The 16,322-nt window shown below is 46.0% G+C and overlaps 1 protein-coding gene across 2 annotated transcripts; it reads right to left on the reverse strand.

The window, feature by feature from the left end:
• Positions 1-5,483: 5,483 nt before the first annotated feature.
• On the reverse strand, positions 5,484-12,439 carry KLHL38 (kelch like family member 38). 2 transcript variants are annotated; one of them, XM_079299789.1, is made up of 4 exons: positions 12,227-12,439; positions 10,170-11,645; positions 8,711-8,816; positions 5,484-7,216 (listed from the first exon to the last, which is right to left on the reverse strand). In XM_079299789.1, the coding sequence occupies exons 2-4, from the start codon at positions 11,514-11,516 to the stop codon at positions 6,930-6,932; spliced, it is 1,740 nt and encodes a 579-aa protein (XP_079155915.1). In that variant the 5' UTR covers positions 11,517-11,645; positions 12,227-12,439; the 3' UTR covers positions 5,484-6,929. The 2 variants fall into 2 exon arrangements, with proteins under 2 accessions (XP_079155915.1, XP_079155914.1); XM_079299788.1 differs by having other exon boundaries at positions 12,197-12,439.
• Between the last annotated feature and the right edge of the window lie 3,883 nt (positions 12,440-16,322).

Raw genomic sequence — 16,322 nt, forward strand, 5'->3', positions numbered from 1 at the left:
GTGTCCTCAGCTCCCAGTTTCTCATGAGGTCTTTGGAATGAGGGCCTGTGTATTTTACGTTGCCATCACAAATAACAGACTCCCAGCTTGATATTTGTGATCAACTGTGCATGTCACATTTCATGCCATAAAAAACATATGCTCAAGGTCAGAAGGGTGAACATGCTTTTGGCTTCCCTGCCATTTGTAGTTCAGTTTGCTTGCAACCCTTCTTTCATTGTGTGTTGTTACTTTTCTCCTGAAAAAATTTCCAGAGCCCTCTGGAAGAAGAAACAGGCTCTATTTACTGACACTTGTTCCAAGTTATTATGAGCAGACAACTCTTGTAGGCTTTAAACAGGATGTCTCAGCCAGAAGCCTTCAGTCAAAACCTACCAAGCCCAAAGACTTACTTTGTTTAAAAAGGTCTGAATTACCCATTAAATATCACAGCACCTTGAAGAACATCCATAGGACCTCTCTGCTTTCTTCTTTGGTCAAGGTTTGAGCTGGCACTCAGTTAAGTTGCTGGGAATCTTCTCTTTGGATGCCATGGCTCTACATGCACACACATGGGTTATTCCCCAGCGTGAATTAATGGGCAATTCAGCTGCAAGTTCCATTGCAAGGGAGTGCCAGGGCTGAAATGTGAAGCACATTGAGGCACTGTTGACGCAGCCTGGGTGAGGAGGAGCCTTTCCATGTTTCTGCACAGGATGAACCCAGGGTCAATACACGGGGAGCAATCATTCTGTGCCATCTGCTTCCTCTCTGGCAAACCTCAGGGCATGGCAGGGGAGTGTCCTCCCTGGCTCATCCCTCTGTGTGTCTCCAAGGGATGCAGCCCTGACAGGCAGCTGTGGGCAATAGCCATGTATGCCCTGACACCCTGGCTTCCCATTTCACATTTGCTGATGGTCCTCATGCCAGAGGCCAAGTTTACTTCACAGAGGCCATATTCTGTAGTGCTCAGGCTGTCTCTAAGATCCTACCCAGGGAATAGATAAACAGAACAATGTTTGAGCCTCTGGTACATTTTAATGTCATTTTCAGGGAAATATATGTGTCATAACAACACAAAGCAGGCATAGTTCCCTTTCGATCTGCCTGGTGCCAGGGTCCACGTCATTTCAGCATTGAAACAGATCCAGCAAGTTCATGGTAACTCTGCTCTCTGAAGAAATGCCTCTTTTGCCCCTTGGTCTGTACTTGTCTCTTGTCTTCCAGCAGTGTTCCTTACTCCTGTCAGGGAATGTCACGTACTGTTATGTTAACATCTAATTTTCACTGGAAACCCTAGGGAATCGGGTCCTTATCTCCACATACCATGCACATCAAAATATTTAATCAAGCCTATTAATTCCAGGGCTTGCTGCTGATCTGGATAAAACACTGCCCTTTCCCAGCACTGAAGCTTTGTAGCCAAGTTTCACATTGCAGCATTAAGTTTGTTCTCTGCTCCTCAGGGCTGATCACATTCCCATACAGTCCCCCAGGTCTTATAGAGAGGTGCCAGGCTTCTGCTCTAAGGCTCAGATTGATCTGGGCTGATTTTTCAGACCAGAAGCATCCCATCAGTTTGAAAATTTGGACTTGAGAGTCCTTGGTGTCACTTCCAGGTGCTCTGGGCAGTCATTGCCACATCCAAACATTTGTTCAGGGCAACTGCAGAGCCTAGGAAGGTATCCAAGAGCAGAGAGAAAACTGTGCCAAGGCTGGGCACAACACAGGGATGTCATTACAGATGTAATGGCACTGGGGGATCTGAGGAAGCAGGCATGCCTTTGTCCTTATCCCAGCATGCCTGCTTTGGGAAGGGTGGTGGGACACGGCTTATTCATCAGAAGGCACAGCCTAGTGAAGAAACAAACTTCAGACAACTGGACATGGGAAGATCAGCTACAGTAGGATGCTTACAAGCATCTTCCTGACCAGATTCTTCCACCTTTTCCCACCTCCAGCAGCGTTTTACCTCTGGCTTACCCCGACTCCTAAGGTAAAAGTCTCCAACAGCTGTGGGGATGCCTTGTGTTGAAAGCAGCCACGAGACATGTGCCTGTTGGCCCAGGACTGCTCGAGATGTGCTGCTGCTTGCTTTTCTGGGAAAGGGTTCTTGCAACATGAAAGCAGTGCAGGCAAACAAAGAGCTCTGGGGAGAGAAGTGACAGGCAGCAGCTGGAGCCCGTGGGTGACCTGCCGAGTGACAGAGCAGTTGGGCTCCTCGCTACCCTGCTACTATTTTGGAAACATCAATAAACACAAGAGGCCAGATCAATCTCTCAGGGCTCCAGCACAAACCCTGAGGAGCCCTGAGACATGGGCTTGTCCACAATAACCCTGCTTCGTTTGGACTGTGGAAAAACTCATTGGATTTAGCCACTGAAAATATTACTAACAGTCCACTAATTAGCAGATCTCAGCCCCTTTGCAGGTGCAACCTTGCACTGAGGAATTCATGCTCATTGTGCCATGGAGAATATGACTTTTGCTGGGGGAGCTTTCAAGCAGCTGGAAAAAAGTATGGATGTTTATATTTGTAAAAAGGGATTGTTTTTGCTGCTGTCAATTATTAATGACTCTCAGGTCAGGCTAAGGAACAATGCCAGGGATGAATTACCCTATAAGCTATTCATATATGCTCTACCCAATTGTTTCCTTCTCAACTAAAGGATTCACCTCGCAATGAACTCCTTGGCATTTGGAAAAAGAGGACTGACAAAGCAATGAACTTGGTGTGCCCATTTATTTATGCAAGGACATCTTTCCTACTTTGTCAGGTGTGTTTAATCAAAAAGAAGCAGGAAGTGCATTATAATTATAAACATATTACTGCAGAAGAAAAAGGCTGGCCTTGGAAAGGACTGCATTGTTTGATAAATGGTCACAGTGAAAAAAAACAGGCTTAATCTACGACTCTTTGCTGAGATCAAAGCGAGGTTGATACCACAGGCTGCCTGTGCAGCAGGACTCAGCTCTGGGTTTGCAGCAAGGCAAGGGGAAGAAAGTTGAAAAGAAAATGCAATCTCCTCCCTTCCTTTTCTTGTTTTGCCTGAAAGTTTTCCCCTAGTATAAAATAAAAAAAATACTCAAGCATTAAATATTTGCTGTTAAAATTAATAAAATTAGTGATGAACCCAGCTGAGAACACAATAATTATGGCCATGTCCAAAGCCTCTTGTTGAAACCATGGAGAGAAATTGTTCACAACAGGTTCTGACTTGGGATCTGGATGAGCCAAAGCAAAGATGGAGTTAGGGAATAACCCTAGGAGATTCTGGATGTCCTGCAGTCTTTCCATGTGATCTTGCCCAAACTTGCAAACATTCCTTAGCTGCGATGACAGCTGAACCCCAGTCAGTATTGTGCTGCTGCTGTGAAAAGAAAAATCCTTCTGGGCTCTGAGACCAGGAATGCTGTAGGTAAGATGCAGAAAGGGTTTATTGCCCTTCTCAGCACTGCAAGGCTGAGCCATGGCTCTGCACTTAAATAAATAAAAATACCACCAACAGACAAACTGAAAATTGTCCAGAGGAGAGCAACAAAAATTATCAGAGGTCTACAAAACATGACTTATGAGGAAAGATTGAAAGGGCTGGGTTTGTTTAGTCTACAGACTTTGAAATGTCCTCATAAACTAAAAAGATGCAAAAAGATGTAAAAGAAATATGGGGTCTAAAAGGGTAATCGATTGCCCTTTGTCTCTGTGGCAGAAGACACAGCAAAGAAGGTGGAATTAAAAGCTCTGAGGCCAATAACACCTCAAGTATGTTTTCTGGGGAGGGATCAGAGCATCTCCTGGCAGATTTTCAGTGTTTTGGACAAGTACCATGAGGGACTGGGTAACTCACTGTCCCCTGGAACAGACTGGTTTCAGCCATGTGTTCCTATGGTTTCTATTCTAGTGTGTCAGGGCACTTGACACAGGTGCCTCAGAGGTAATGAACTTTTAGAGCACTCCCTGACTTGAAAAAATGTGGCAGGTGCTCAACCCTTCTAGAAGTTTCAATATGAAATCTTTTTAAAAAGCTTCTTTTCCATGGCTTCTACGGTTATTAAATTAAGAGCAGCAAATTCCCACCTTTCCATGGGATCATCATTGTATTTGTAAAGAACCTTGCTGCTCCCCCATGGGAGCATTTGAGTACTCTAGGTGAGTACTCAAATGAATAATTAGATTTGAATATTTAGATGGTCAGACCTCTGAAAAAGCACGTTAAAGTGTATCAGGTAGTGACAGCCTTGAAGATCCTGCTCTGAAAAGGCTCCTCCTGACAATGGAGAAAGAGGCACCTTGGCCAACCCTTGCTAGGAGTGCTTTTACAAGAGTAGAGCAGTGGGGATGGTGTTAGGTACTGGTCTAGGTGGTGGTCAGCACCTAATTAGAAAGGCAACATCCTTTCTCCCCACAGCACTCACCCAGAGCTGAATATCCCATCCTGTAACTGTGTGTGCTGCTCCCTACCCATGACTGAACAACTTTGCTATTCCTTGTCTGGCTGGGAAAGGCTCAACATTGTTCTTTGATTTCAACCCCTCTTCTTCAGAGAGCCCCAAAAGCCTTGTCAGAGTTTGCATCAAAATCTGCCACAAGACAAAAGCCTATTAGAAACCAGTTTTGAATTTAATGCCCAGCAATCCCAAATTCCTTGAATTATGGGCATGAGGTGAGAAGTTTGTGAAAGGGAAGAAGCACAGACCTGCAGCCAAAGCAGAGCTGGCTGTAGACCCTGACATCTCCAAGGACCTGGGGGTGAAGTGAGGGCTCCTCAAGAGATGGGGGAAAGATGCTGTGCTCAATCCTGCTGCAGCCCTGCCTCTTTTTTGCCCTCCCCATTTCCTGCCCAGCTGTGCAAGGTACTGCTTGGTCCCATGTGAACACAAAGAAAATCACTAGTTATATGATACGGGAATTAAAAAAAAAAAAAAGTTTGCTTCTCAGCGTAAACCAATGACTGTGGCAGTGCTTTGCAAACATGGGATTATGGCCCCAAGTCAACTTTTTTTTTCCCCTCAGTTTTGGGTACAGTCACGAGCCTGGCAGGAATCTGTGTTAGCTAAAATGCATGGCAACAACTGGCGTCTCCTGGAGTTCAGGGCTGAGTGGGATCACAACAGGATGGAGTTTGGGAAGGCAGCACTGCAGGGTTAGGAATAAACATCTCCCTGGGGCAGACTTTCCATAATTGGCCATGACAAGGCTTCTTTCTCCAGAGAGCTGGAGCTGGTCTGCGTGGAAGCAAGGATGAATCACTGCTCCAGCTCAGTTTGGCAAGTGCCATGATTTAGTTCTGCTTTGCACAGGGAGGAGATGATGATATAGACTGAAAGACAGAAGAGAAGTCTAGCCAAAGGCTTCTGAGCTGGGAGAGGAGTTTGAGTTCCCACTCATTTTTCACAGGTTTGCTCAGATCCTTAGAAGGAAACCCTGGCAATACCCACTGGTGCAAAAACAATTCTCTTTATCAACAAAGGGAGGGAACAATGGGTACTGCTGAACACAAAGCTCATGCAAACAATAATAGCCCTTTTATTTTGCATTGTTAAACCAGCAGTTGTTACTAAATACTTCCTTCCAGCTCTCTACTTTGTTAACTATTTCTGTCACTCATCTGCTCAATTTGTGGGAGGGATCTTGGTGTCTGGAGCTGGTTTTCTGCAATGTGGTGGTGACCACATCGCTGTGCAGCCTTTTGTGAAGAGGAAGGTTGAGCATGGTTTCCTCATGCCATCCTGTACTCTTTGAAAAGTCACACTTTCTTTCAAATATGAAGAAAATGGGGTGTTGTTTCTGCCATCTTTGCTCTGGATCGTGGTCATCTCTAAAGCTCCTTGCTATCTCAGCAATCTTACCAAGTCCAGTGACCTAACAGCAGTTCACAGCCTGTTCAGTGTCTGATGATTAATCCCCTCCCTTTAAAAGTATGCACTTAGTGGCAGAACCCCACGAAAATATTGGTGGAGCCAGAGCTATTTTGCCAAGTGGCAGATTTAGACTTGCTCTTCTTGGAAAGCTGGCTTCCTGTCACTGGCTTTGTCTCATGGGCTTTTTTCCAGTGGTTTGGAAAGAGGAGAAAGGGAAAAAGAAATTGTTCCTCCCAAATACCTCTTCTCTTTTACACCCCCTTTCCTCCATGTGTCCTTTCTGCTATTCTACATTTCAGGAACTCCATCAGCCAAAGTCATCCTAACTAACTCCACTGCTATTCCTCATGCAAAAGGAGAAGGAAAATCCCTGTAAATAAGATCCCTTGAAAAAGAAGATGCAGACAATCTTGATTTCCATCCCATCTTCTCCTGATCCTTCAGAGAGCAGGCAGATGGAACAAAAATCTTCCCTGCACTGTGGAAGAGTGATAGCTCAGAAAAGTCAAATCTACTTCTTGTTGCAATATGAGAGTTCAGATCAAAGCATCTGTCTTTTACCAATTTCTAATTAGCTGTTAGGAGCATTAAAATTTTATTTCTTATGAGCTGACTACCACAGTGAACTCAGGCAGCTGCTCCTAGGCTGGCTACAAGGCTGGAGCTTGGGGCTTCCTTTTCTAAACACTCCCACCACTGGAAATGGAAAGCTCACTCAGCAATGAGCAGCACTGGGTTGTGGCAGGCAGCTGAGTTTGCATGACAGCAAAAATCTTACATTGCCTGGAGATACCAGCATCCCTCTTCACTTTTAAAGTCTGTACAAGGACAAATCCCACACTGGGTTCTTACCCAGTATCTTTGTCCTGTTTCCTCTTGAGATGCTGGGTAAGTTCTCCAGACTGGACTCAGCAGCACCACGTGCAATATCAGCCAGGTGAATCCAGTGTGAGCCCAAAGCTCACGACCATTCTGGCACAGGGTCTGGGAAGGACTGACACTGCTGGTGCCTTCAAGGTCAGGACTTTGTGTGACCCCATGAAGATTCCCCATGTGCTCTCTGCAGAGTGAGGAGTACTAAAAGTCATTTAGAGAAGGTTAGAACAGGGGACACACTGGAGTGTAAGGCACCCATGGTCAAACAGTTTGTGAGGCAGTTTTCCCTTTGGTGTCCATGTGTCAGTCTCTGGATCATAGCAGTCCAAGGAATCCAGGTCCTTGATGACATTGTCTGAGGTGAGACATCGTCCTCCTGTGACATACAGCTTGTTCTTGATGACAGTAGCCCCATGATGCATTCGTCTGTCCTTCATGTCTGCACATTTAACAAACTTGTTGCCTTTTGTATCATAAGCAATTATTCTCCGGGTGTACCCTGAATGCAAAGCCAGAGGTGGAAGAGACAAATGAGAATTAAGTGCTTATAGCCAGCAGATGTAATAATAATAATAATAATAATAATAATAATAATAATAATAATAATAATAATAATAATAATAAATTTCATGCTGGTCTTCAATAAAGCCTGTTATAGTAGTATATAATTTGGCAGAATTAAGATATCCAAACTGAGAAATAATGATGTGTCACAGGAATACCTGTCTGTCTATCCTCCTTTCCTGTCTCATAGCACCTTGGCAGCCAAGGCTTGATGGGCATCATAAAGCCCACTGGATCAGGCAACCAATCAGTTAAACACAGTTGGAGCTTGCAGTTACCTGCATATGCCTTCAAACATCTGAAAATATTCTTTTTACCAAGACAGCTTCACTGGGAAATACAGAAACCAGTGGCACATGTGATGGGTTGGAGTTTAGCTGTCTGCTGCATGGAGCTGGGCATGCAATAGCATGGTGCCACCGGTGCTCACTCCCCCCCAAAGCCCTTGGCACCACATCTGTGCTGGCCACCGTGCCAGTGACCCAGGGGACAGCTCCTCCTCTGAGGGCTGATATAACCCCACATCAGCTGGGAGGTAAGGGCTGGGAGGAAGCCTTGCCCTGGAGCAGTGGAGGAGTGGAAGCCTCATACCCTTGCCTATGTAGGAAAACAGGAGTGTGGTCTGAGGTGAGGACAATCTGTCACACAGGAGCCTGATAGTCTTGGACCTTTGGACTCAGCTCTACCCTCTCACTGTCAAGGATAGCAGAGGCTCTCCCTGAGGGGTGACACCACCTTGAAGTCCTGTGCAGTTTGGGTTCAACACTCTACTTTGCTTTGCTTTACTATGTGTTTCATTTTCCCTTAAATAATTCAACATATGCCTCCCTCTGGCAGTCTGTGGTCAGGAAGAGCCATTATGGGCTGTAGAGGGCCAAATTATCAATGACATGGTACACCCAACTGCCATGGGCAGAGGATGGTCCTCAGGTTGAAACAGACACTGAGAACTTTCCTCTTTCCAGATGTTTCACACTCCTTTTGGAATATTTCACAATTACCCCCAGGAGGCAGCTAAAAGACCAACCAGCACCTCACAGACCCACCCATCCTGACAAGCCATCCATGGTCCTCTGGAAACTGCTTTCCATTTGTCCAAGTGGAGCAGACAGGGAGGACCAGGCTGTGAGTCAGCAGGGGAGGTTCAGGACCCCCATGCTCCTGGCTGCCTTCCAAACACAGTAGCTTGCACTGGCTTTTTTATGTTTCCTCTACCCAGGCACTGCTGCTTGGGGTAGGAAAGTGCCTCATAGAGAATTTCTCTCTGCTTCAATCGCCATGAGACTCCACAAGAGAAGTGTATGGAGGGTGGGCACACTCTTCTTCCCAAGATCTGGGTGCTTTTTGAGGAGCACCTAAACAGGAAGCCTGGGAAAACCCTCAGGATCTGGGCAGGAGGAGGAAGAGGGAAGGTGAACAGAGCCCTTACCACCTACGATGATAATCTGGTCTCCAATCACGACAGCTGGTGCACAGACATTCTTCACTACTCTGGTCTCCATACGAAACCACATATTCCTGGACACATGGTAAACCTGACAAAAAAATAAAGATATTCATGCAGATGTTTATGTTTCATTTTAACTGACATCTGTAATTACAGAGGAACTTCTGGGTTTTATTTTGCCCTAATAAATACAATCCTCTGGCTCAAACTGCTGGAAATCTGAGAATGTACCCATTTTTTTCCCTCCTAATATGTCCCCTTGGAAAGCATTCTGAATTCCCAAGATTGTCTGCTCAGGAGATGCTAGCACAAGCACTGAAGCAGTGTATCTGCCATGTGAAGGCTTCTTGCATGGCCATTAAATCTCTGTAACTAGTTCTCCCAAAGGGCAAGCTGATTCATTTCATTTTCCAGTAATTCTGTGTATTCCTTATTAGCCTTAGCAATTTCCTGGGCAAACAAACTTCAGCTTCTCCTAGCTCTGCTGGCAGCCACTGTGTTTGCCCAGCTGCTATATTTATGCTGGTGACTGGTATGCACTCAGACTGGCAAAGGGACTTAGAGTGGTATCTAAGTCATCAATTTATGTGAGAAAAAGAGCTGTTGCCAGATGATGATGATGATCATTCAGTCGTCTGCATCTGTGTGACACAAGCTTTTATGTCATGTTATCTGCTTCTTAATATAGCAAATATCACCAGGGCATCTCCCCATTAACAGATAAATACATTTCCTTCCCCGTGATAATGAAGTACCGTTATAAAGGGTTGCTCATGTCCTGGTTGCCATCTTAGCTTAAAGATCCTTCTCAGTTAAAGCACCTCAAACAGTGAAAAACACTCATGGGAAAAGAAACATTACCATGTTGCTAAATCAAATCAGATAAGAAAAATTTAATGTATTTTTTCCTCCTAATAGAGTGTAACAGCTGAAAGCAGGCAGAGAGCCAGCAACATGTGGCAGGAGCCACATTTTTAACACAGCTGTTTATCCAAAATGACTGTCAGTTTGAGTTCTGGCCCTTTGATGGGTGAGTATCTAATCGCTCTAATGATCGCGAGCATTCGCATTCGCTGCGAGTGAGCAGGTGCACGGCTGAGACCCAGCTGAGCGCCAAGTGGAGAGCACTGATTTTGGTGAGATTGGTACAGGCACAGAGCCAGGCAGGGGAGCTGCTGCTGCCTGCCATGGCATCACCTGCCCTGGCCCTAGTGCCCACCAGTGGCACCCAAAGCAGTGACTTGGGGCTGCTGCCTGAAAAAACATCCAGAAGGGCAAAATGGAAGAGCTGCAAAGCTTCTTGAGGCCATGGATCAACTCATCCTGACTCTTGCTGCAACACACAATGAAGTTTTTTGAGTGGTTTGATTTCCTCATGAAGGTGATGGGCTGCTGAATATCTTAGAAGAAATTGCCTGCAATAAACAGGACTGACCATTACCTGGATAAGCCGAACAGGGTTTTGCATTACATCTTCTCCCCCAAAGAGGTAAACCCTCTGATCTTTGGCAGCAACAGCAGGGTGAAGGACAGCAACAGGCATGTTTGCCATGCTCTCACAGGTGTTGTAGACACTATCGTATCTTTCCACAGAATTCAGGATTTCCTGGTTTTCACCAATTCCACCGAATGATAAAATATAATTTTTATATGCCAGGCTTCTGTGGGAATAACGTGGAACTAGCATGTGCTCAACCAATCTCCACTGATTGAGTTTGAGGGAGTAAATGTAAATATTACCACTGACCAGACTTTTCTTATTGCTAACAGGCATCCCTCCGAGCACAAAAATATTGCTGTGTAAACTCACTGCAGAGGCTTTGTAGAGGCGCATGGGGAGTTTGGCCAGGCTCAGCCATTGGTTCGTCTTGTCATCATACAGCAGGACATCCCTTGTCTGCTGACTGTCCTTCCTGCCACCAATGATGATGAGGAACTCTTGGTTGGAGTACCGGCGAGGAACGTGCATCATGGGTTTGATGTCAGGCGTGTTGGTGCTGTACAAGGAAAACATGTGTCTCCGGGCTGACTCCAGGATGCTCCTGCAAGTGGGTGAGGACTGAACAAGGGAGTCATTAGCAATGAAATGGAAGAGGAAAGTGGGATGGACGTACTGAAGTCGGACCTTCTTGAACAACTCTTGGATGTAGCCTTGTCGTGCCTGGAGGTCATGCCGGATCCAGACCATCAGTGCCTCAAAGACCTGCTCCTCCTCCCCACAGAGTTCATCATCCCCAAGGTAATCAATAAGCTCCATGGGACAGAGGTCCTTCAGGTCCTCAGAAGAGGCCACCACAGGAAAACATTTCAATGCCATGGCCCTGGCTTTCTTATTCAGGCTTTGGCAGTTCAAGACTTTTGCCAGTCTGATCATGCTCAGGCAGTTGTCAGGAGTCAGCTTGTCTTGGAGGTAGGTAGAGCAGGCCTCAAACAGCTTAGTGTACTGCAGCATGGATGCAGTCTCCAAGAGGCACAAGGCATTCTCAGGGGATATTAGAATCTCCCCAGTGTAAACATAAAGGATAATCTGATCCAAAATATCAGCGTCGATGCCCTTCAGAATGACTTTAGGCTGGTGACTCTCCCTGAAGTTGTTACAGAACATTGCCTTGAAGTATGGGCTGCTGGAAGCCAGCACGTTTCGGTGGCAGGGGATTTCACAGCCCCCGGAGCACAGGGTAACATCGGTCAGCAGCCTGCTCTGCCTCAGAGCATTCAGCTGCTTCAGCAGCTCAGAAGAGAAGTCCTGGTCTTTGAAGAGAAACTCTTCAGTGGATCCCTCTTCCATAGCAAAATGCGAGAGAGATGAATTCTGGACTTGGCAGAAAAAAACCCCAAATTCTTAGCAGCTTTTATTGAAATATCCAGCTCCAAGGGAACAAATCAGGACTTTGATGTTGCTGTAAATATCCGTCCACTATTGCACATAAAAATGGAACATGGTTTAAGCACAGTGGGAAAATAATAAAGAAGCCAGAAGGTCGCTAAGACCCTTTAAAACTTTCATAAAGTTATCAGATAGGTTGCAACTCTGAGGTCAGCACTGCCTGTGTCATTGGCAAGAAGCAAAAGCACTGAAGTTATCTCACTGATTTTGGATTAAAGCTGGAGGCCTGAAGCAATTGGTTTGTCCATTTCCATCATGTTGAATAAATGCACTTAGACATTTATTCACTGTTTTAAAGTATTAGCAGTTTAGTAGCTTGTGCCTCTTTCCTCTAGAGTTAGTCACTCCCAAAGAATGCAAATCTGGCAGAGCTGAACTCTGCAGCAGGGCAAACGGAACCCTAGAGACTGGGAATCTGCATTAAAAGTTATTTATTAACTCTGCTTGGCTGTGCTTTTTTTTTATGTTAATCAGACACACAATGACTAAATTAAGTGCCAGGCAGAACAATATGATGAGTATCTACGGTCATGGCTTAAACTGCTCAACCTGCAGTGGAACCGAAGGGTAGAAACGTTTACCTTCTGTTGTCCTTCACTGCATGCACTTACTCTCTGTCGTTTATTCTCTGCTGAGTTTTTCCATAGCTAGAGCCTGGACAAAAACCTACAACCCCCCGGGAGGTTTCTCTCAGGAGGTGGGTGATTCATAGAGGGTGATTTCTGGCCGTGTTTTGCCGCAGAGAGTCTCGCTCTGCGCGCAGGAGCGGCGGGCATTGTGTACATTCCTGCGCTAAGAATAGGCGCACACGGGCTCCGCGCTCTTATCGCATGTGACGCCGCCGCTGCCTTTTGCAATGACCTGGCTGGTTCTGAGCATGCCCCAGTGGTGTTTTTCTGGCAAATGTTTACATATAATAAATAGACACGGAGAGGAAAGTTCACTTATAAAAGTCCTGGCTGTGCGTTTGGAAACAGTGGCAGGACGCTGTCCTGAAGTGCCTGGGAACTCTAGAAGGCTGTAAACAGTCTGCAATGCCTCGCTCGGCGCTGTCACCGTCATTTCACGGGGAAAGGCGGAGAGAGAAGCGCTTCGAGAGACTCAGCGGGACGGACCGCGTCTCCACCTTATGGAGAGATCTGGGGAGCATCAGCCGGCTGCAGCGCGGTGGAGATGCTGATGCACTGGCACCCTGCATCCAGCACTGCCCCAAGGTGGGCAGGGAAAGCCCAGCTACCTTCACATGCAGAAAGTGCAGTTCGCTCTTGGAGCAGTTTGTCTTCAGGATGCTGCTCGATATTTCATATCGAAAACACCAGGTTGTGGCTTTCTGTCTAAGCACCTCAGCTCTCTGAAACCCCTAGCAAAGAGCTTCTCAATCAGATGGCTTGAGGAAGCTCAGTGGTACAGGTGGGAGGACTGCAGCAGGTTGCTGCAGTGAGCAGCAAGCTGGAAACCAAGATTCCAGAGTGGTAATTTCCAGAGTGGCAGAGAACTCCCCAGGGCACACACTTTGATGGGACCCCTGACTTGCAGATGGCTGTACATGAACAAGGTGTCTAAGCTCCTTTTGCAGCCAGTGAGGTCTAGTCAATACAACTGAGTCTGCCAAGTAATTCAGGTCACCAGTATGTGAAACCTGTATTTGGGCAGGTGAACAGTCCTCCAGACACTGCTCAGCTGCCTCAGTCACATATAGGTGCCCATATTTAACACTCCCATGGTAGGCATCTATGATGATGAGCCTAAATCCATCCTCAGGGCTGGGATCATTCAGACACCTTGTGCCAGGGGAGGATCCTCCAGACCCCCAGCTGGTGCCCTGTCAGGGTCTTCAGCAGGTCAAGTGTGACGTGTCCCAGCTCTTTACCAAGTTTCTGGGTGTTTCAAGAGAAAGAGAATTGGCTGCCATTGCCTGGGTACCTGGATTGGGCTACTCATCTCCACTGAGATTTCTCCCTTTGTTCTAGGGTGGGGTTGAATCCAAAATGTAGTTTCTAAGCATCACTATGACAGGGAAACACAAGGTTAAAGCAAAAGTCCTTCTCATATTTTCAAAGCCAAAGCTCACGGGTGAGTCATGTCTGTGTTTAGTTACAGTGATGCAGATGAGCAAAAATCGTTGGGAGCCACAGTGCCCTGATGTCAGCTCCCAGGCCAGGCCGATGTTTGCAACCCTCCACAGGTTCCTGCCTCTGTGTCCATGGTGCAGCAGATCAGAGGGATGTGGGCAGCCTGTTCCTCTGAAAATGGCAGCTTTGATCATGGCCGTGCTGTATGTGGCCTCTCCAGGAGGCTTCTCAGTGCACTGTAAGGATGTGGTGAGGTATCTGAAGGCCAATGAAAACCCTGAAAGGCCAGACCCATGTTAAAGACAGGGTGGAGTCAGGCTGGCAGAGCTTTCTGGAGGCTGCCCACACAATCTGTGTGTGTGCACATGCGTGTATGAGGCGAGGTGAGAGAGGGAAGAGCAGGAGCCACTGGCCTTGACTCCTGCAGATGAGTCACTCTGAGGGTAAACATGGCAATCTACAGCCATTTCCCTCTTCCCAAGTAAAGAAATGACCCAAGAATGATGCTGAGGTGCTGGGGAAAATGTACCCTCCCTCCCTACTCCCTGCCGCCGCTGCCTCCCAGCTGGACATGATCTTGCTATAAATATTTAGAGTGGCATTAAAAACCCGAAGGAGAATTTTTCTCTCTCCTTGTCCAGGGAACATTAGCTACCCAAACAAAACGCCCTCTCGCTTTCTTTCTTGCTCTGTATGTGTATGCTCTGGTTGCAGTCCATTCTGATGATTGATTTAGCTTTATATCTCTCTTCTGGCTCTAACTCCTTGTTGCCTGTTTAGTTCTGCCCCTTCCTGGCAGTGGCTCTGGATTATTCTTTTAACCCTTAAAGAAAAGAATGAAGCTATCTGACCTCATTAATGATACTGGTTTATGGGGTTGGGGAAGGCTAGGTGGGATGTTCTTGTGCTTCAGATACTGATAAATGTGGGATTTATTTAGAAGATTACAGGCTTGATGGCTTTGCACAGTTATACAAATTCCTGCTAGCTCAGAGTACAGAGTGTGCTGTTTAAATAGCTAATTGCTTTGGGGAGGGTGGTGTTGCTCCTTGCTGAATCCCCACACAGGTCCCTGCCAATTTAGGGCCAGGGCTTCTGAGCAATGAAGCTCCTGCTGCCTGCCTTACAATCCTCTTTATGTTTTTCCCAGAGATTATGGATTCAGACACATCTACAACAGTGTGACCACATCAGTGCTGCTTAGTTAGGATTTTCTTTTTAAATAGACTAGAAATCATTTTTCATGCCAAAGACAATACATCCTGTATGGCCCCCACTCTATGGGGTGGGGAGGGGAGGGGGGGCATGAGCTCTGCTGAGAGGGTAGAGCTATTTCTGCTGTGGAACAGTCTAAATTGTCAGATAAAATCTGTTTCTAACCAGTTCTTGAGGCAAGTTTTCTAGAGAGGTATGCTATTGACTGAACCAGACCTGTATGGTCTTTCTTTTGGGAAGATAAAATTAGTGCATTACCATGGGAGTGAGACCTTGTAGAGATAATGGTCTTGTCTGAACACAAATGGGAAAGTGGGCTCATTCTCAGGGTATGTGACCCAGCAGCACTGTGAGATGTGATGCTGCAGGTACCCCACTGGGCTGGAGCCATAAGGGGCTATTAAAAACTGTGACTCTCTATAATTGCTGCTGTATAAACTCTATCTGTGGCCAATTTCCAGAAAATAGAAGCATCTACCAAAGAATGAACATGTTGTAATGCTATATACTCACCCTTCTCCTTCTGCTCTTTCTCCTTCAGTGTTTGGCATTGTTCAGTTTTGGAATGATGGTGATTGAACCTTTGATCTGACCCAGAGCAGCTCTTCTTATGTTTTAATGCAATGGGATGAGGAAATGTCATGCACTGAGCAACAGAGTGGAAAAGAAGCTGTAATCTGACCAGCCAGCAGACAGGTGCACAGAGATTGGTGATGTCAGACAAGTTCTAAAACTCAGACACTGATCCTATTACAATTCAGGTGAAAATGAACAAATATGGATAAAGAAAAGATACTGCTCAAGACAGAGACTTCACTGAGCTTCTTCAGTGTTATGTGCATTTTCTCAATGACCATCAACCCCCACAGTAATCAAGAGATAGATCATCCCTTTACCCAAATTTTCAGTCTAAATAGACAGGGGAAAAGAAAAATATTCCTTATTATGGTCTTAATAAAACTGTGAGAGGGAACGAACCCCAGGATTAACATTCCTCATTGTATAAAGAGACAGCTACAGGGGTCATAATTAATCAGATGCCATGGAGAGGATGGGAAGATGCCCCAAGCAGCAGTGGTGGCTGGTTGGGGTGACAGCCCAGCCTAGGCTGGGACAACATTAGCTTGCTCAGGGACTTGTACAGATGAACTTTTGAAATCTTGAAGGATGCAGATTTCACAACCTCTCTGGACAACCTGCTTCCATATATCTGATAGATAATTCTTTAGTAGCAATTTGTGAATGCTGTCTCTTGCCCACAGAAAAATCTGCTAACTTTCTTCTGCTGCTGCTACTTGCTAGCTATCTGATCTTCTTCCTATTCTTTTAAGTCCAGATACCCTTATTGTCCTTCTCTCTCATTCCTCTGTAACTATTATTTAATAATTTTCTATTAGCTGCTCAGCAAACATGATTTTCC

This window comes from Erithacus rubecula, assembly GCF_903797595.1.
Source record: "Erithacus rubecula genome assembly, chromosome: 3".
NCBI lineage: Eukaryota > Metazoa > Chordata > Aves > Passeriformes > Muscicapidae > Erithacus > Erithacus rubecula.